Genomic DNA, 21,163 nt, shown 5'->3' with positions numbered 1-21,163 from the left:
ACCACAGCCTAAGGATAGAACAGGAACTGAAATGAGAGAGACCAGATAATGTTATTCATTTTCTATCAACACTCTAATTCTGTCAAAAAAAAACTAGCATACTCTAATCTTAGGCCAGGAATCCGTACCAGGAGGACTTTCAGTAAATACAAAACAATCTAGTGATTTCCAAAATCAATGCTTCACCTCCCTTGTTCTCCAGCTTAACTCCTCTGCCTTCAATGTCAACCACTCTTGTTAATATCTCCCTTCCTTCGCTTCTATCTCCCATGCCTGCCACAGCCCCAAAGCTGATACATGCAGAGTGTATACTATATGCAGACTATTTTCATAACTGTCCTGTGTATTAACTCTGTTAATGATCCCAACAATCCTAGCAGGTGGGCACTCATCATTTCCAGTTTACACGGGAGGAAGTGGAGATTGAGAGGGTAAGTGGCTTGCCCAAGGTCACACTGCTATCAAATGGTGAAAATCTGCCTGGACACTCATACTATTGCTGAGCTCCAATGGGAAAGGTCACACGTGCAATCAAATTGGTTACCACCGCAACCTGCAGTCACTGTCCTCACCTAGACCTTCGCCCTAGTCAACAATTTTATTGTGCTTCCCCAGCCAGCTGTTTTCATTCTTGAATGACTGCCTCAACCCTCTCTTTTCTTCATTTCTCCCTTCACTCTCAGCAGACCGGCGTCCTTCCCCCTTCCCAGAGACAGTACAAATTGTCAGACAGAAACTCCTTTAGCTTCCTATTGTCTATTACAATAGGAAGCTTCCCATCTCCCACCTTAGAACACAGATTTCCATGATGCCCTTTCGCTTTCTCAGGGACTCGATTCTCTCCATTTTTCGTCCCCACCCAGCCTGGTTTTTGCCTTCACTAATCCACAGAAATTGCTCTTGTGGGTCACCAATAAATGTCTCAGCCCATATCTTCTAAGCCATCTCAGCTGCATGGGACACTACTGCGACTACTCCTGCCAAAAATGCTTCCTTTTCTTTGCTTCTCCCGTGCCATGGACTGCTGTTTTTCTCCTTCCTCTTTGGAGACTTCCTTTGCATTGCCTTAGTCGGCTCCAAATCTGCTATCTGCTACCCTGGGCCTTCTTTCTTCCTGCATTACACCCAGTGCCCCAGGGACACCTTGCGCTCTCCCCCGGCTTCAATCACCATTCATTTGCCAGGGACTGCCAATTCCTCTGTGTGGCTCAGTCCATTCTCTTCCCCTACTCAGCTCTACCTGGAGGATCCTGTGTGCATAAATCCAAAATTTTCAGCATTAGCCTCACTCTCTTTCCCCCAAGTCCTGCTGCATTATCAGTGTCCTATATACTTGCTGAAACCAGAAGAAACGTGATGGGCCTGGTCTTATTCCACACGGTCCGTCCACCACCAAATCACATTGATTCTACCTCCTAAATAGTGCTCACACCCATTCGCTTCCCTCTATTCCCGTGGCCACCGCCCTAGACCAGCCCGCCATTCTCTTTGCCTGGACTAATGCAAGAACTGATTAAACTGGTCAACCCTCTGCAACACAGCCCTCAGCTCTGCCTCATCTCCTCATCTACAGTAAAGCCAGTGTCATCTGTTTAAAAAGTAAATCTGGTGATGTCATGGTTTCAACTGCTCTTTAGATGGAATCCCAAATCCCAAATATGGTTTTTAAAAGCACCAAGCACCAGCTTCTACTTATGTCTGCTTTTAGTTTGGTCCCCCTTCCACTGGCTCTCTGCTCTGCGGTATCGTAAATGCTCTCCGATGCCCCAAGCTTCTACTGTCCTTAGGAGCTGGTCAGGTGTGGCTTCTTGGCCCCTCCCTCCCATTATCACCCATCACTTCCTGAAGTCACTCTTCTCTGATTTCTAATCTAGATTAAATCTCCTTAATATATGTGCTTTACCTTATTTTCCATATTACCCCACTGTTATTTATATATTCAATAGCTACTTTTCCCATATCCACACAGGAAGGAAATATGACTATCTAGTCAACATTACATTTCCTGACTAGTCTAGACTTATTATATAGTTTGTGAACTGTTTTTACTAATTTTGTCATCATTTCCATGTCATAGTTATTAGCGATCTACAGGCATTGTGAGATGACCATTAAAGAAAATGTCACTTTGTTGCTTAATTCACTGTGGCATGTCTAAGCATCTAGGGTGGGGCAAAAATAAGCTTACAGTTGTGAGGACACGAAACACAGGGTCTATTCTTGTTTTATTATTTATCAATTACTTACCATATGAACAACTATAAGTGTACTTTTGCCCCACCTTGTATATTATTATGAAAATCCTAGAAATATCAGGAAGGCAGCTTTGGTCATATGTTCCAATAATAAAACGATCTGCCCAGTATCTTCTTTTCCAGTTGCAAAGCATTTGTGTCTTTGAATATAGAGAATAAACATGGAAAGTTTTCTGTTTCATCTCTATGATGGAATGTGTTATGGGGGGGTTGGAGCGATGCCCACTTTGTTGAGCAGCACACCTCATGGCCCATGGCCCTCTCCCTGAGTGCGGCCGTCAATTTTATTGTACTATGTTCAATCAAGCATATTATTTTAAGAAAAGAAAATAGGTTGGTAATTTTTTTCATCAGTGAGGTAAACAGTTCTCAAAGATGATACTAAATTATTTGTCAGAAGTAGAAAATTTGTTGCTTAAAAAATGTTTATTTTTTTATATGAAAAGTGGGTAAAACTGAGCCATGCAATCTTTTCTAACCCGATTCTATCCAAAATATAAATGTGTGCTATTTTCATTCCAGTGACAAGTAACTTGTTTTTGGAAAGTGAGGTCAGTAAAGCATCCAGAATGGTTCCAAATGCCAAGTTGCACACATGACCCGTTGATTCTCAAAGCTGTCTCATGGGTAAAAATCACACTTATCAAAGAAACGCTGTAATGACAGCTCAGAGGTCGATACTGAAACTTGAAAGTAATTGAACCATTTAACCACCATTTACTAGCTCAAAATTCCTCCTCGGGAATGACCTGCTGCTAAAAGCCTATGCTCTTGTAGAATGCTAAAGTCATTGCTTTACTATGCTCTCTTCCTAGTTCCTAATGATATAGTTTTTATCCAAGTTGCCTTATCTGAAAGCAGGGGTCCTCAGGTCTTAGCCCGCATCATAATCACCTGGAAGGTTTGCTAAAACACTGATTGCTGGGCCCACACCCAGAATTCCTGATTCAGTAGGTGTCAGATGGGGATGACAAATTTGCATATCAGAAATGTTTCCAGTGGTGCTGATAATGTTGATCAAAGGCCTCCACTCTGAGAAACCTTATCCTGAAGATATGCCCTTTTCAACAGCATTTAGTATTTCTTCCTACCAAATTATGTCAAACTTAGTTTCCTCTTGGTTACTCCGAATGCTTCTTTGTTCTTTCCTAATTCCTCTAGGCCAGTACTGTCTGATAGAAGTATCATGTGAGCCATGACATTTTCTAAATTTTCTAAATTAGCCCATTAAAAAAGTAAAAAAAAAAAAGAGGTGGAATTAATTTTTTTTAATTCTCACCCAAGGATATGTTTATTTATTTATGTTTTTTAGAGAAAGGAAGGGAGAGAGAGAGAGAAACATCAATGTGAGAGAGAAACATCCATCGGTTGCCTCTCCTACGTGCCCCATCTGGGGACCGAACCCTCACAACCTAGGTACGTGCCCTGACTGGGAATCAAACTCACGACCTTTCAGTGTACGAGACAGTGCTCCAACCAACTGAGCCACCTGGACAGAGCAAGAGATGAAATTAAGAACATATTTTAAGAACATATTTTATTTTACCCAATATATCCAAAATATTTTTGTCCAACATGTAATTGATATGAAAAGTACCAATGGGCAATTTTACATGCTTTGTTTATGGTCAAGGCATACTAACCCTTTGAGATCTGATGTGTATTTTTCACATTTGCAGCACCCTCATTTTGGACTAGCCACGTTTCAGGTGCTCCATAGCCACACATGGTTAGAGTCTACTGCAAAGGACAGCACCGCCCTAGACCTTTACAGTCAAGGACGCCAGAGAACTGATGGCTCTGCTTGGTCTGCCTCTTTCTGACTTTCACTACATTTTTTCTGTTTAAAATATGCCTGATTGTCAGATGCATTATCAATTTAATAACACATTTTAAGGTCAAAAACAAAACCATTACATCATTAAATGCACACATTGATTTTGAAATGCATGCCAGTATAAGAATTTTCTCTATTTTTATGTGTAGAACCAAGTATGAAATGTCACAATGCACCTGTTTTTCTCTTGCTGTTTTGTTCTACTCAAATCCTTCCCCATCAAAAACCTTTTCTTCCAGCGAGATAATCCACATTAACAACACAGTATTTGTGCTTCTTTATTTCTCCCTCATCCTCACATAATCCTATACAAACATACACACAGGAGCTTGTCTACATTTGTTTTATAAAAATAGGATCATATTATACCTACACCTCTCTGCATAATTCCTTTCTTATTCAACAATAACTCACAAAAATCCCTGCAAGTCAGCTGGAGGTTGTAATTCATTTTTTTTAGTGGCTACAGTAGAGTCCATGTGGTGGGGCACCATAATTTTTGCAATGTTTCTGTTATTGGCAGGCATTCACACTTTATCCTAGATTTTTAAGCACTGAGAAAAATGCTGCAAAAAACCCCAAAAACCTTCTAGATAGATAGATATTTTGATATATAGATATATATCTTGCTTACCTTCTCTTTGATTTAGCTTGCAGTCTCTTTAGCCTCTAACTTAGACTTTCTCCCAACATATCTGGGCCCTTTCTGTCTAACAAACACAAACAGTTATCATTAGTAGTCCAAGCAAACCATTTTAAATCATTTTCCTAATGAATCCTTCTACAGTCAACAACTGGTTCAGACCAATGCATCTCCCTTTAACCCTTTCCCCATGAGACTGTATCTATTCACAGGAGAAATCCACATTGAAATAATTTTACTGTTATATGCTCACTCACCTTGCAAAAAAAAATATTAGTTGACATCAAAGATTAATTTATTCACTGATGTTTTAAAATTAACAAAATAAATATTAGACTAGAAATCCAAGGACCTGGACTTGATAACCTACCCAAAGTAGCACAGATTGTAACTCAGGTAATAACTATAATCAGAATGATAAATAGCAACAACTAACAATTATTGGGTGTTAAGTATGTGACAGGCACTGTTTTACACATGTTAATTCATTTGCTCCTTCAAAATTCCCATAAGGTAGGTACTCTTATCATTTTAATATTATCCCCGCTTTGTGTCTGAGAACATTGAGATATGTCCGATAAATGGCAGAATCAGGATTGAAATGTGGATGTCAGAGTCCTAATCTCCTCACCTAGAAGTAAATCAACTACTCAATAAGTAACTAATAAATCACCTCAGCTCCTCTCTCGTTGCAACTCAGTGCCCTCAGCTATAAAATGGGTATAGTAACGCCAGTTCCTCCAACCTTTAAGATTGCTGAGATGAAATATGAAAGTGATTTTAAAACTACCAAAAGCTCTAACAAGGGAGGTTGTCTTGTTTCAGCTTGGAAATTTGGCTGAGACTTTCGCCATTCGCAGCAAAAACTAAGCAGACAAAGTGTTTGATGCAACGATAAGCCAAGACATATGCCGGCCACACACACCCTTCTGAAGGTGAGGCTGGACACAGACGGCCGGCCAGCACAGAGCGGGAACGGCGCCAGATTCTCACAGCCTGCTGATTTGCCTGAAATTAGAAAAAGAGCAGCCAACCTTTACCTCTATTGCGCAGCCCGAGCGCGTCCTTCCTCTCTGCTCCAGCCCTTGCATTACTTAATTGGAGCACTAAGCTATAAATCTTACATACTTAAGGGCCAGGAAACTCTCTGGAGCCCTCACACTGAAATTTGTGTGGGAGTTCAGCAATATTGAATTTTCAGATAAAATGATTAACAGGAACCTTTAGGGCAGCCTCAGAGAAAACAATCCTTCCCGAGTCTTGCCACCTTCATCTGAGGAAGCTTTTTGTTCTCGGGTTTAATAAAATGGTTGGAAAGTGGCACTGTGGTGAGCACCTGAGAGCAGGAAGAGAGGGGCTCTCCCTTCTCCACTCAGAAGCTCCCTTCAGCAATCAGAGCCTTGTCACTGCTCTCTGACCAGGCCTAACAAGGCCAGTGAAACATGTTCCTGGGAAGGTTTCAGCCACTTAGTTCCATTTTAACTGTAATCAGCTCTAATTACTGTTTTTTTAAGAAACATTTTCTCCAAGATTTTAATAGTCAGAAGTAGGCACACCTGATCAGAAAGCTTATTTGCTTTTGCATAGCATAATGACATCTATCAGACTTCATGAAGCAGAGAATAAAATCGGATAAAAGGAGGAAGATAATCCAATCCAGTTCAACCCCAGACTGAGGTCTTCAAGCCTACTGTTTGCTGAGGCAATGATTTAGACATTCTGCCAAATAAATATGGGACATTTATGGTCTTGCACAATAGGAATCTGCCTCATTTATGCAGCAGAAAGATCATTTACAACCAATTTCTAAAAGACACCAAGCGTCAATAATAAATTTTCAGATCAAGGCCAGAAATTGGGATACTCAAACAGGGGCTATTAAGCAATATGACGCTGTTGTCAGAAGGAGGATTTTCAGGGATGCCATACCGATTTATAATTCGGAAGCATGTGTCAAGTGGTCGTGACAGGCCCAGCTTTCCTCATCTCAGAAAGAGGAGGCTTGGCGGGAGAGAGGATCTGGGTCAACAAGCAACAAGGACAGGGCATCTCCTGCTGAGAGATCTCAGTGCCAGTCTGCCTGCCTTCCGAGATGATCACTAGACTCACACTGTTTTCTCAGACACATGTGCTTCTAGGGAGCAATTCTGCTTTGTGGTTATGGAGAAGAGGTTGAATAAAGCTGCTGGAGGGGCCCACTTCTCTGCCTCGCATGGGAATTTTGTAGCCAGGCCTACCCCTTTCCATTCACTATTTGCCTCTTCACCCCTTTGCCTGCCTACTCTCTCTCTCTCTCTCTCTCTCTCTCTCTCCAGAAACTGAAATACCTTAGCCTTTTCCCTCTAACCCACCCCACACCATCCCAGTGCTATTAAAATTTGGATGAAATGAAAAGTAGCTCCTACTCACGGAAAGACTGATTTCTGGAATGAAACATAGAACAGTGGCTGTGTGTCCCCAGCTTAATCACGTACTAGCTGTGTGACTTTGAGAAAGTCACTTGACATTTCTATGTCTCATTGACTCACCTGTAAAACACAGAAAACAGTAGCTCATGTGAGGAGGGAAAAGACCATGCATGGATATTCTTTAAAAGTATTCGTTGAATTCAGTGTCGTCAACTGGATCTGGGTTTTATGTGAGCTTCCGGCAAAAGGAAGCTGGAGAGGCAGGAACAGGAGGATGTTTGATTATGACCGACATCTGGAGTAAATGACAGCACGTATAAAGGAAGAGTCTCCTCAAGGAAAGTAGTCAGCCAGGGGTCAGAATAGGAGGGCTGAAATGTAAGCTCTCCTGCTATTTAGTTTTCTGCCCTTTATCAAGTCCCTTAATCTCTCTGAGCATTACTTTCCTCACTTGTGGAATAGGATTCATGGCAAACACATTACAGCATGATGGTGAATAAGAAATAAAAATTAAAAAAACATATGTGAACATGGTCTGTAAACTATAAAGAATTTTTCCACTCTGAACCTAGGCATTCAACTACATTGTCTTGTTTATTTTCTTCATAGCACAAAATGACTTGAAATGGCCCTGTTTAATTGATTTTTGTCTGATTCACCCCACTAGAATGTCAACTCCCTAAAGGCAGAGACTCTGTCTTATTAATAGCTGTATCACTTATGCTTAGAGCAGTCTTGTTCTGAATGAATAAATATTCAAGACTGAAGCTCAGCCCCAGAAAAAAAAAAATTTGAAGCAGATAAAGTTTGACACATTGACCCCTCTCTCCATCAGTCTTAGCATCGGAAATGAATTGCCCCCTTCCTATAATTGGGGAATTAGCTACATATAAAGAAAGTCCATCTCTTTCTAGAGAAGTGCAAATGACAAATGCTCATGTTCTAGCCTCCCTTGCAGCTAAGGTGCAGGTATTTTACTAGGCTCTGTCCCCAGGCCTATTTGCTGCAGACTTCAAATTGAAAGCTAGTAATTCCAAGAAGCATAGGACCACACAGTCTTCATTCTAGCAAGGCTGGTAAGAGAGGCAGCTGTGCCCATGGTTCTAGCAGCAGCATCCTAGGTCCTGAGCTTGGTGATATTGCTGGGGCAAGCTGCTACATCTGAACCCAACATATGTTTTCACTGGGTCAAATCTGTGGCATTATTTTGGCCCTTACCCTCAACTGTATTATGATCCAAGCTTGGTTCTTTTGGCTATTCTGGATCATCTCTAGATACAACTTATTCTAAATTGTGCCTTTTATCCAGGATTGGTTTTGTTGCTTGACTGGCAGAACCCTCCTCTTCCCCAAAGTGCCCAATAGAATCTCCATCAAATAGCTCATGATCCTTGTTCCCTAGGGACTCCAAGGAAGGTTTTGTTCTACAAATTACACCCCTCACCCTCTAGCCCTTCTCTTTCACTCAGATCAGATTGTACATTTCCTGGTCCTTGTTTCCCCTAGGACCTTACTTTCTATAAGGTATAATCTGGTCAATTAATTGAAGCCAATGTGTTAATTGCTGACACTAATTTAATATTACCCCAGCATCTTAGCAGATACTTTTAATACCTCCAAGCAAAGGATTAAAAAAAAAGTGTTTTTAGTACTACGCAGTGCCAGGGCCTGTGAGGGCTCTTGTCTATATCGGCAATATCAGAGGACCTGCACCCATCAAGACAAGTCATGTTTAGTCTGACCTTGGGTGTTCTGTGGACTAATCATATAGTGACACTGTGCATTTCATGGAACCAAAGCCCTTACTTTATGATTGTACACACACACACACACACACACACACGAACCTACCTAAAATACTTCAATAGCTTCCCATGGTTTTTAGAGTAAAGATTGAAACTTTAACATAGCCAACAAGGCCCAGATCTTGAGCCCTAACTTAGTGATATAAATGTATAACAACTGGCTCTTGGATCAGGGGAAGGGTGGTTAAAACCTCAATTTGTAGCACTTGCTGATTTGGGTGGCATAAATACTTCCACCATGGCCAATTTCAAGCTACTAAAATAATGTCAAAAAGGATAGAGAACCCCCGAATATTTGAGCTACCAGCTCCAGCACACCACTATTTTCCAAGCCACTAAAACTTGTTTTCCTGACCACTTCTTACTGCACTCACCATTCTTACCCCACTGGCTTTTCAACTTCCTCAAAGGATCTTATTTCCCCCCGCCCTACACACACACACGCACGCACACACACACACACACACACACACACCCCAAATCTTTCCATTTACTCATAGCTCAGATCAAGTCATCTGTTACAACCTCCTACAGCTCTCTGATCCTGTCCTTCAGTGCACTGATTACCTGTTACATATTTGTTCCTTCATGCAACTGATGTGATGTTTAACATCATGAGCAAGCATGGACCTATAAGATGTGTGATTAGAGTAGCTATAGACTCCCTTTTCCGTAGAGTTTCTAAAATGTTAAGGGTTACCAAAATAGACAATTTTAGCGGATGAGTAAATCTGCTCAGTTCTTACAACCATAAATATGACCGTTTCCCTTCTATTTTCTCCTGGTCTCTTAGATTATTGAAGCTGGAGGAAATAATTCCACATGCCTTTCCTCTGATCACTAGATACTCTGTGTAGATGCCTCATGGGCTACATTTGTGAAGTTGAGGTGGGAAGATAGGAAAAAGCAATGCTGATAAGACAGTGCTCCAGGCTCCCACAGCCACCTTGCCAGAGGAGTTCTGCTTCTATGTATTTAATAAATTGGTCTTCCTTATAAGATTATTTTGAATGATTTCTATTGTTGAAAAAATGTTTCAAAACTGGGTTTTGTTTTATAGGAGTGTGAAATAAGTACTCCGAGAAATACAGGATACCAGGGAAAGTATTGATGTTTCATGGAAAATTTTTTATGTATGAGACTTCCCAGCCTGCTTTTCCTTCCCCCCTTTCTACAATTCCCAGGAAAGATTTAAGCTGCATTTCCCACTGAGTTGCATTTTCAAAAAATATGAATCCTTTTTGAGACTAGACCATATGGCCCCCATTTGTATTCAGGTTACAGAGCGTTTGCCTAAATCATAGAATTGATTGTAGAACCACAACTTGAACCAGGTCTTCTGAGTCAGTTTCCTTTCGTTCTGCTTCTGGGTTGGTCTACTGTCAGCACCAGTGGAAAATGCTGCCCAAAGGAAAACCAAAGTCCCACACTGCAAGCATCTTCTTCATGGGAACTGCCTTTCCATTGTTAGATAGATTATGTTTTCTGGAGACACAATCTAAAACCAGTAAATCTGATAAAGATCCATAGAAAAGCAGTTCCACATCTTCCTAGCCATCAAATTTCTTACCTCAGGATGCATCCTCAATACTAAAGCCAACTGGACTTCCAATTCTGAATAGAAACTGAGGATCTGGGCAAAGGATCCAGCGATGCTCTCCATGGCATCCTGTAAGTCAGGGGGATCTGAGTATATATTCCACTGATGTCACTTACTAGGCATGTGATTTCACACAAGTCATTTTCCATCTATGAGGCTCAGAGTCCTGAGGATGAGAATATGGCCCTGATATGGTTTATTGGAAAGATTAGATAAGACAATCTCCTGGAATGAAGTGCTCAAGAAATTGTCAGTCTATGTTTCCATTAATTAATAAATATTTCTATACCTATATTACTAAGGTAAGGCCTGATATATTAAATTAGGTAGATGATAGATGATAGATAGATAGATAGATAGATAGATAGATAGATAGATAGATAGATAGATAGATAGATAATAGATAGATGATTGATAGATAGATGATGATAGATAGATGATGATAGATAGAAAGATAGATGATAGATGTGTATGTGTAAAGCCTGATCTGTAAGTTCATAAAATAATTTTGCTTCCAATATATAGCTAGTTTGTTCATCCTACATTATCCAGTTAAACAAACATATCCCAAGTTTTTCATGTTTGCTCGATGTAGTATTAGGCCTGGACCACAGGAAATGATAGCTATTCAGTTCCTGTTTTCAAGGAGTTAATGATTTAAATCCTACCTGACAGATGAGACGTCCTACGTTCTTAAGGGCCTCTAAGAGAGAAGGTCCCCACACAGCTGGCAACTGCCACACGCCATTCTCAGTTCTCCGAGCAGTTTGTGTGAGTTTACAATTCCTTGACGACCAATGTGTCTCCATTTTCTCTTCTGCTAGGCGTCAGGAGGAAGAAAGAACAGTTGGTCCCCGCGTCTCACCTAATAAGCCTTCATTCCCTGGGAGTTACTGAGTCCCTCCCCTGCCTTCTCTTTCTAGATTAAATAATTCTGATCCCTCTAACCTCTTCTCCGAGGTCCTACTTGCCGGCCTTCAGTTTAATCATTTTCCCTGCTCCCCTCCAGAGTTGCTCCAGGTCTCCTGCATTAAAATACGTCGCTTTTGCTAGTAAGTTGTCTCTTCTAAGCATCTTATTCTTTCACCTCAACCAAGACAGAAGGAAAGCAGCTCCCAAGTAAAAGGGGGAGGAAGGGAGCCAGAGGACAGGTTTCCTGTGCGACGAGCCCGTGTGGGACACACACGTGCTCAAAGAAAATTAGCATTTACTGCCACCACTGTCAAGAAGGACAGACCAAAGCCAAAACAGCTTCTAAATCGTGCCAACCGTCCTGTTTGACAATGATCTAGATTACCTTTAAGCAGGTCAGACTATTAACAGCAAACTCCAGGCTTGCTTTAGTTACACCTGAAATTTGCACTGTAATGGGTGCAAACAGGGCTTTTGGATTCTGTAAAATACCTCTGACTGCTGAGTGGACCGCAGAGAAGTCGTGTTTTTCACGGGCAGTGCCTTTTACTGGTCAGTCCTAGCAAAGTGCAAAGAATGTTTCTTTGCATTCCGTCAATCAACATAAATTAATATTTCCTGGGCTGAGGGCGCAGCAAATTCTAAATGACTCTTAAAAATGATGCCTGGGGAGGGGGGCGAGAGATGGGGGAGGAAGTCAGTGGGGAAAGGGGACATCTGTAATACTTTCAACAATAACAATAAATTTAAAAAAAAACAAAAACGGGAAAAAATGATGTATTGAGGCTGATCGAATACATACAGATCATAGTATGACACCGACATAGGCAGAAAAGAGAAGATATGAAAACCAGAACCCTAGTAAAATAACTCCTCAAGACCTGTACAATGCCTTGTCAGAGATCTGCTTTTACCAAGAGCCCCACCCCTGCCTTTTTCTCTTATAGTGCGATTGAGATGAACCTGCCCCTGTGAGCCAGCAACATCCCTCAGACAAATTTCTGAATTCTCTCCAGAAGCTGGGAGAACACTTACTGAATAATATTCTACCTACTTCAGGGACTTCTTTGTTTTGAAACCACTGTTTAGAATTTTTTTTTTATTCTCCACCTGGAAAAGTTAAAAGTATACAATTGGGGAGAAAAGAACTGGTTAGACGTAGAGGGGTGGAGAGAGAGACACCGCCTTCTCCAGGTGATTCCAGGAAAGCAGGTGGTGGTCACCACCAGTTCTATTTCTAAAGCTAGTTTGGCTCCAGCCAGGTCTGATCTGGGACAGGCTGGGCTGAGAGGGGTCTGTCAACACAGCCACAGGAGACAGAGGTGAGGTCTGGAAATGCTTCCTTGCCAAGTTCCCTGAAGACTCCCTCGGCTGCTAGTCACTGAACAAACTCGTGATTTGGTGTAGGAGCTTCCCAGGGAGGTCTAGTCCCAAAGATAGTTGAATGTATCAAATGATGTCTAAATCCTAGGACTTAACGAAATTGATAGAGTGATCCTTAAATACTCAGCGATTAGGATAGCCAGGGACTTATAACCACAGCATCATAAGAAGTGCCCTACAGGGTAAAAGTAGACAGTGCACTAGCTGTTTAATTCTTGCCCTTGGCCAAGTAGATCCCTCCTGCCTTTACTGGTTGTCCAAGCCCAGGCACATGCCCGAGATGTTTGTCCCCCAGAGTGAAGGAAAGGCACAGGCACACAAACGCCACTGGTAAGTGCATGCACAACTGAGGTCTGGGAGTCTAAAACAATGGGTGATTAAAGGGATAACATATTAGATAGTTTTATGTTGATAAATAGGCATCGTTCCTTAATAGTTATCATTTTTATAAGAGCAAGATTACAGTTATGAAGTGGAACTACAAATCCCCTCTGTTTTATTTATTTGATAGTAAATAGAGTCTCATAAATTCTTATCAAGTGGTAAGAGAGTGAGAGTAGGGCACTGATATTGATGTATGTGGCTGTGTTACTTTGTAGTGGTTATGGCAGGTGGCCAGGAGCGCTGGATTAATAAATCACTACTAGACACAACTCCGTGTTCCCTCGCTTTATCCTAATATGCACTTCAGGAACTTATAGCAAATGATTTCAAAGAAACAGCAATTTGCACCACCCCACTCTAATCCACTGCACCCTGGGATGCAATTTTTATTCCATTTGAATTTGAGAAATAATATAACCAACACTGAACACTGGCATTTGTACATTGGGAGGGTTAGGAAAAAAAAAAAGAGAGAGAGAGAAAGACAAATAAAGGGAAAGTCGGAGAAAGGAGCAAAAGACAAGGAGTGAAAAACTGAGATTATTGGTGAATTTTAAAAACAACCATCTATGATGAGCGAGTGACATTTTCAGTAAAGAGTTCTGGATCTGAAAAAGTAAAATAAAATTCCAGTTGACTTTCAAAAGTCAACCATTGGGGTCATTCTTTAAAACAACAGCAGAAAATAAGATAGCCAACAGATTAAAGGAACTCCATTTATAAAAATCAAATGAACTTCTAACAAAGCTTGTTTGGGACATGAATAAATCATCTGGTCATGAATTATTCATTATTATCAAGAAACAAGCCGGGGATTCCAGGAACTGGGCTTGGGGAGGTGCTGACTGGAGACTGAGTGAGCTCATCACCTCATACCCACCACGGGAAGCCAGAGAGCAGGCCGCGGGTACCATCATCTGATGTTGACCTTGCTTAACCCCTACTCGAGTTTCAGGGGACACCTCAGCAGCCTTTGCTCCTGAAAGCATAAAGCAGATAGAGTTTAATTCATAGGACCTTACTTTAGAAAACTGCACGTACTCAGTAACAGACAATATTTTTTGAGCACTGGATCTTTTTTTATAATCACAAATTGCATAGGGAATACTAGCTGTGTGCAAAAGATAGCAAGGGTGGAAAGTTTTTATTTAAAGGAGGTGACTAGATAATTCTTTAATGATAAACTGTTAAGTGTAGTCTGACCTACTCGTTCATGGCTTTGGAGACTGGACTGTTTAATTGAGAAAATTCATTAATGATAAACTGTTAAGTATAGTCTGACCTACTCATTCATGGCTTTGGAGGTTGGACTGTTTAATTGGGGTGGGGTAGGGAAGAGAGAAAGGGAGCCTCTCAGATTCAGTCAGCTAACCCACATATCTGTGTGTTCCAGGTCCTAACTGCTTTGCAGGAACTACAATCATTCCGGCTGGCATCGAGGTGAAAGTGGATGAATGTAACATCTGTCACTGTCACAACGGGGACTGGTGGAAGCCGGCTCAGTGTTCAAAACGCGAGTGCCAAGGCAAGCAGATCGTGTAGAACAAATTGCCAGCCGATGACGAGCCCTTAGGAGAGGATGCGATGGCTTCCCCTCTGCACACGTTTCAAACAGAACAAAACAGACACACAGACTCCTGCCAGCTACAACAGGGTCACCAGCAAAACCTCTTAGGGTTGACAAAAGTGACTATTTTGCTAAGAGGAAATTTCTCTCTTCCTCCCTTGCTATATAAAATTATATCTAACATACGGCTACCGAAACCGCTTTTGTAATTATCCACGCTTGATGGTGACTTGATGACTGGATTTCTGGGACAAAAACAAAGAAAGAGCCTCGCACAGGCTCCTTCCCTTGGTGTCACCTCTAGCCTGCCGGCTCGCCGTCTGCCGAGTTAATTCATGTTTACACTCCTGTCCATCAACCATGGCATTTTTCTCTTGTAGTCTTTCTTTTTCCCACTTAGAGTCTAAGGGGCCAGAGCTGGCCACGCAGGAAAGTTTTGAGTTGTGTCAAACAAGCTTTGGTAAAGAAAAGTCAGGGGTGTGGACCCTGCCCACCAGGAAGACCAAAAGCTCGCAGCCAGGCCCTCCCCTCGCGTGGCTCATGCCCCGCAGGCTGAGAAACGAGAAGCGCGCACAGAAGGACCCGCTGCTGGGCCAGGCAGGGACCTGGTGCGCGGTGCGTCGCTCGGGGGCTCCGAGTTTCATTCTTACAAACCACACATTTCATCCGCAAAACCTTGAAACTGCCAATCAAAAACTAATATGGGAAGTACACCACGAACAAGACGAAAGAATCCAAAAGAGACAGGTATTCAAAGCTGTAGCATCAATCACCAAACTCTCTCATGGCGCTGAAGTTGAGTTCAGCCCGTAACTAAACCCACTCTAAACCCACTGTCAGCTGGCACTACACATACCAGAACCAGGGTGAGCAGCCCCACTGTGAATCTGAATCCTTCTGAACACTACTGGCTTTTGAGGGCAGATTCGGCTAAGAGCCAGTGGTACACACAGGCAGTTCTTATGGTTCAGGACCGTGTTTGCCATGTTAGAGTAACGACCGCTCAGCCCTATGTCTAAGACACAGATTCAGGACACTCTTTCCACCTCAAGTGCTGATTTCAATTAAAGCTTAGGGTAGAGTGAGTCTTGCACAATATTATTCCAGTCGTTGAACATTTTTTAAAATGTATATATTAGATACTGAACAAATTAAAGTGAACCTTTGAAGAGTCTCAAGGTTGCCCTGGTAATGCTGCGAGTATAGTAACAGAAAAACTCAGATACACAGGGTATCCCGTGCCACCTCGAGGCAAGTGCAAATCCAGCAGTTCTGAAACCACGTGGCATAGTTAGCTGCTTATTCCACCTTCCTGTCTTGAAAACCCTGGCGCAGATCTGGCAGGGTCCTTGAGGAAACGTTAAGGTCGTCTCCATGATCATGGTTCTTTCCTTGTCTGCCCCCACCCACCCGGGCTTTGCCCCAACTCCTGAGGAGGGCCGCGTCCTAGGACAGGATTCCTCAGCCTCAGTGCTGTTGACACTTGGGGCCGGACAATTCATCACTGGGGGGGCTGTCCTGTGCATTTTTAGGATGCTTAGCAGCATCCTTGACCTCTATTCACTAAATGCCAAGAGCAACACCCTAGTTGTAACCACAGATTGTCTCCAGGCATTCCAAATGTCCCTGGGAGGTGAGGGAGTGGGCAAAACATCACCTGGTTGAGAAGCACTGGTCTAGATGAATCAGTGTAGAGTGGCTTCTGCCAGGGGACATACCAGGCAAGCTCAGGCTGAGCCTGCAGCTTGGGTGAGCCTCTGAGCCCTTTGGGACAAGCATAATCAGCAGCTCCAAGGGAGAGGGGTCAGGATCCTCCAAAGGGAGTGGTGCTTCTATGCCATAGATCCACCCTTAAGACACATATTTCTTGAGTCTCATCAACTGGATTTTCATTTAAAATTGTCCATCTCTCCTCCCTGGAAGCACCTTCTGCCATCATGAAAGAGTTGTCATTTCCAAAATTAATGCGGTGATGAGTTGGACCTGACACTCCTCGCGCACACTGTGCTCGTGTTATGATACAAATAGCCATGCGGCGCCATCCGAGGGAGAACAGCAAGCCGCCTCCCCTTAGCACCAGTTTGCAGCAAGGCTGGTGCCTTTCAGTTGCCACCACGGATACGTCATCTAGACGGTCATGAATCATTCATGAACAATTCTGCATGATTTATCCCTGCACTCCAAAGCAAAGGCATTTCAGACTTCAGCTTGTGTCTAGACAGAGATGTATTATAGAGCTTTCTTTGCCCCCAGGTTGTCTGCTTCCAGCTTCAAAAATCCACACTCTTGGAAAGAAATAATAAAAATAATAAATGACAGGAATAAGGTTTAAAACCCAGAAAACATCATTAATGGAGCCATGTAGCATAGTACCCTATGCATTATTAAGGAGTTACTATGGTCTCTTTTAGAAAACAGAGAGTGCCACTGGGAAGCCAGGGTACAGAAATTTTGCATCAGAGTCATGGCACTGTGATAGTCGCAGTAAGAATTAACTAGAATGAAGCATAATATCCATCAGGAAACTCTCCTTAGAGTGTCTGCAGAATGAAGGCTGCTCAGTGGCCGCTGTGACCAGCCAGAAAAAGGGATTTTTTTTTTAGTGTTGTTGTTGGATTTTTTTTTTTTCCACTCAAAGTTTCAATACAAGCTGTTTCATTTAAGACTTTGTAGCACTGACATTTTTGCCCTCTTAGGGAGAGCTGAACCTATACTGTGACAGAATTTCTCACGCACCGTCAACACCGACAACTTCCTTCCACCCAGGTCATCGAGAAATTCTTCCCAAACTCTGACCAACAGAGCCGTGGCCTCACCTGTTGTTGTTTTTCCTTTGAAGGCTCTGTTCGCCACCCCACTGTCGCCTCTGTCCTTACATTCCCCCTCCACTCCACCGGTGGTTCTCGGCTTTAACTACAGCTCTGCTTAAATAAGGGATCAACAACAGCCTGTTTGTCAGCTGATGCCTGTTTAAAAAAAAAAAAAAAAAAAAAAAAAGATTCAGTTTCTAAAATCTTTGAAAAATGGTGTGCCTGAAAAACTAGTGAGAAAAATAAAACCTAAACACTAAACTGTACAAAGGGGATTCTAGCAACAATATTTGATGTGTAAAGAATATATTATTAAAAAATTATTTTGTTAAATATAAAGTGTGTTAACCAGCAAGCACTGTGTGTGGTGTATTTCCCTTCCTAAGCCTCTCCCTTCCTGCTGCCGCCCTCGTTTGCTGACCGACTCTCAGGGACCCCTGCCGCCTGAGAGTGCACGTGCCATCAGAGCCACACGCCGGGCGAGTCAAGCGTTCGCCTGAGCGTTTGCCTGCGTGCAGTTGCATCCTTTATGCTACGAGGCGAGGCCGACTTGGGGGCCCGAGAGGAAGCTTGAATTAACCTGCAGCCAGAGCCAGTGACAGGGAGATATTCCCCGCCCCGTGTCCACACGCGATGCTGACGATCATCTGTGAGTATCGAGCACTCGCCCTGTGGCAGGCCCTGTGCTGTGCACCAGCCCCGAGCATCTTACTCAGTCCTCAGGGCGCGCCTGCCGGGGGGGGGACACTTGTGATCTCCGCTTTGCTGTTGAGGAAAGCAAAGCCCAAGGAAGCTACCTTGGCCCTGGCCGGCGTGGGCCTGCTCGGTGGTTAGAGCATCGGCCCGCGCAGCAGAGGGTCGCAGGTTCGATTCTCCAGTCAAGGCCATGTCCCTGGGTTGCAGGTTCGATCCCCGTCCCCGGCCTGGGTGCGTGTGGGAGGCAACCAGTCTGTGTGTCTCTCTCATGTGGATATTTCTCTCTCTCTCTCCCCTCCCCCACTCTTGCTAAAAAGTCAGTGGAAAAATATCCTCACTCCTCGAGTGAGGGTTAAAAAAAAAATAAGTTAACTTGTCCAAGGTCATAGGGTAGGAAGCGGCAAAGCAGGAATTCTGTGTTACAAAAGCTTTCAAACACACGCAAAAATCAAGAACACAGTATAAGAAACCTCCATCTACCCATTGCCAAGATTTAACAGTTATGAAGATTTTGCATAATGCTTCCTCTTTTCTTTTTTACCCTTGATAATTTTAAAGCAAAGACCAAGCAAGCATTATATAAGTTCGTCCCTACATCTTGCAGTCATCATGTCTTTAAAAAGAAGGGATAGTTTCTTACAAAACCATGTTATATTACCAAAACCTAAAATTCCTTCAACTTTCTGAAATACGAAAGGAAGCGGTATTTGCATGATCCAAAGCACCCCTAACACAGCACTTGGTGTAAGTCCCCCTAAGTCCAAAATAAGGATCCAGTTCTGTCAACTGACAGCGGTGAATTCTGACGGACTCCTGGGTTTGTTGTTTTTGGAGGGTTTGTGATGGGAAAATGACTCTTTTTAAAGCTCCATGTTAAACTCCCTCCTAGACATTGAGCAAGGCAAGCAGCAGTCAAGAAGGGGGCCTTCAGGGGGCAACAAAGAGCCCAGAGCGGGAGCCCTTGCAGACAACCAGCACCCAGAGGGTGCTGCTTTTTATACGCACCTAAGCTTTCCTTGGGGACTGAGCAAACTATTATTTTTCTTCTCTTTGAGACAAACATATACTACCTAAATACAGAGTAAAACTGAACAATAGTCTATAAATTGCCATCATCTTCTGCACTTAGAGGAAGAAAGAAAAAAGCCAGCCACTAAGAAAACATCAGCATGGAGTCCCCACACATATGCATCCTCACACCACTCCACCACCATCCTCTGAAAACAAGATTACATGCTCTCCCTTTTCAATTTCCCATGTGTCCAATTCTCTGCTCCCTGTGTCCCTTGCAAAGGATTGTTTACAGTTCATTCCTAATTCAAGTTTCAAAACATAGGAGAGAAAGCTGCAAACTGTGACAGTCCTGGGTCTGTGGTTATTTGAGGGTTTACATTGGGACTATTACTCTTTTTTTTTGAAAAAGGAACCTTCATGATTTTGAAAGACAAATGCTATCTCTGAGCCAGCAACCTCACCCATAATTTCTCCCACATTTGTAAGAGGTTTATGCCTTGAATTGGGGTGACAGTCTTATCAGTGAGCCTCAAACTGTGCTGTCTGATGTGCGAGCTTGGTTCTCCCTGATCAGCCGGATACATCAAGGAGGCACATGGTTCTTTTGATGAACAAGACATCACTTGGTGCCACCGTGCCTTTCACAGAGTAAGACTTAAATGAATTGACATAAAAGAATTTCTTTCATTTAATTTTAAAGACTTAAATTATGTTTTATATTCCAAATATGTTCAGTTGTGGTTATGATTTGATGACATGTTTAGGCAGGAAAACAAATAAATATATTATGTATTAAAGAACCTAGACAGTGATGGAGGAAGATGGACAATTTAGAAATGTTTTTTTTATTTTCTGATTATTAAAGCATTACAGTAGAAGGGAAGTTAGAGATAATAGAAACTAATTTATATTTTTGATTTTAAAACTTCCAGAGAGTAAAAGTCTACTTTTTAGAGGAAACAATCTCCCAGAAAATCACCTGAGGGTGTCTCCAGGTCTAACTTCCTACTCAAGTTATCTATCTATTTTGTAAGATACAGATAAATAAATAAATAAATGTGGTTGCACAATTTTCCTTAATTTCTAGGTTAGTGTTGAACATTTTTTTCTGTCAAATATTGTTTATTAGCTCTTATCAAGAAGCCCCAAACCAAGCTACATAAGCAACTCCTGGTGTAAACCACATTCTATATGCTACAATGTACATCCTGTACTTTTATTTTTAAGAATAGCATAATGAACCGAATTTAATATAACTCAGCTTTAACAATTAACTCATGGCTAATCTTGTTTCATGTATTACCTCTTGCCTCCCCAGGTATTTTTTTAAGGATAATGGGTGGGAGAAGTGAGTGAATGGATAGCAAACAATCGCTTTCTTTTTAATTTACAAAAATCTTGAACTCAGCTCTTTGAAGCCCAAATTTCAATTTAGTTAATCCCAGTACCTGCATTACCATCTGGCTTTGAGTAAGGGCTCTTTCTAAAAGGTATACCTTTAGAATTAAGTTTGAGTTTTAGAACTTTCCATATAAATAGTTATATGAGGTGGGAGGGATTGGGAAAAATTTGGACATAAAGTCCGGCTACCATTTCTTAAGCCCCTTCTGTGTGTCATACACTGTATTGGCTACTTTGCATGGGACAGTAATATATATTTATTAGCTCAACCATCTTAATAACCACCACAAAATTATGAACTGGCATTTCCATTTTTCAGACTAGTACACTGAGATTCAGAGATATTTTATGATTTTCTCAGGCTCACACAAGTAGAAAGAGGCAAAGCCAGCTTTTTATCAAGGAATTTTAAGTCTTAAACAATACTACCCCCTAAAAATAGCTTAGA

At 42.1% G+C, this 21,163-nt stretch overlaps 1 protein-coding gene across 1 annotated transcript in view; it reads left to right on the top strand.

The window, feature by feature from the left end:
- Positions 1 to 17,957, top strand: part of VWC2L (von Willebrand factor C domain containing 2 like) — a 139,663-nt gene extending 121,706 nt beyond the window's left edge. Inside the window, exon 4 of the mRNA XM_081143224.1 lies at positions 14,621 to 17,957. Within this exon, the coding sequence (XP_080999350.1) occupies positions 14,621 to 14,769 (149 nt within the window). The 3' untranslated portion in view covers positions 14,770 to 17,957. The remainder of the gene's footprint in view (positions 1 to 14,620) is intronic.
- The last annotated feature ends 3,206 nt before the right edge of the window (positions 17,958 to 21,163 follow it).

The sequence above is a fragment of the Miniopterus schreibersii genome (genome assembly GCF_964146895.1).
Source record: "Miniopterus schreibersii genome assembly, chromosome: 7".
NCBI classification, from domain to species: Eukaryota; Metazoa; Chordata; class Mammalia; order Chiroptera; family Miniopteridae; genus Miniopterus; species Miniopterus schreibersii.
This window is presented reverse-complemented; position numbering and strand designations above follow the sequence as displayed.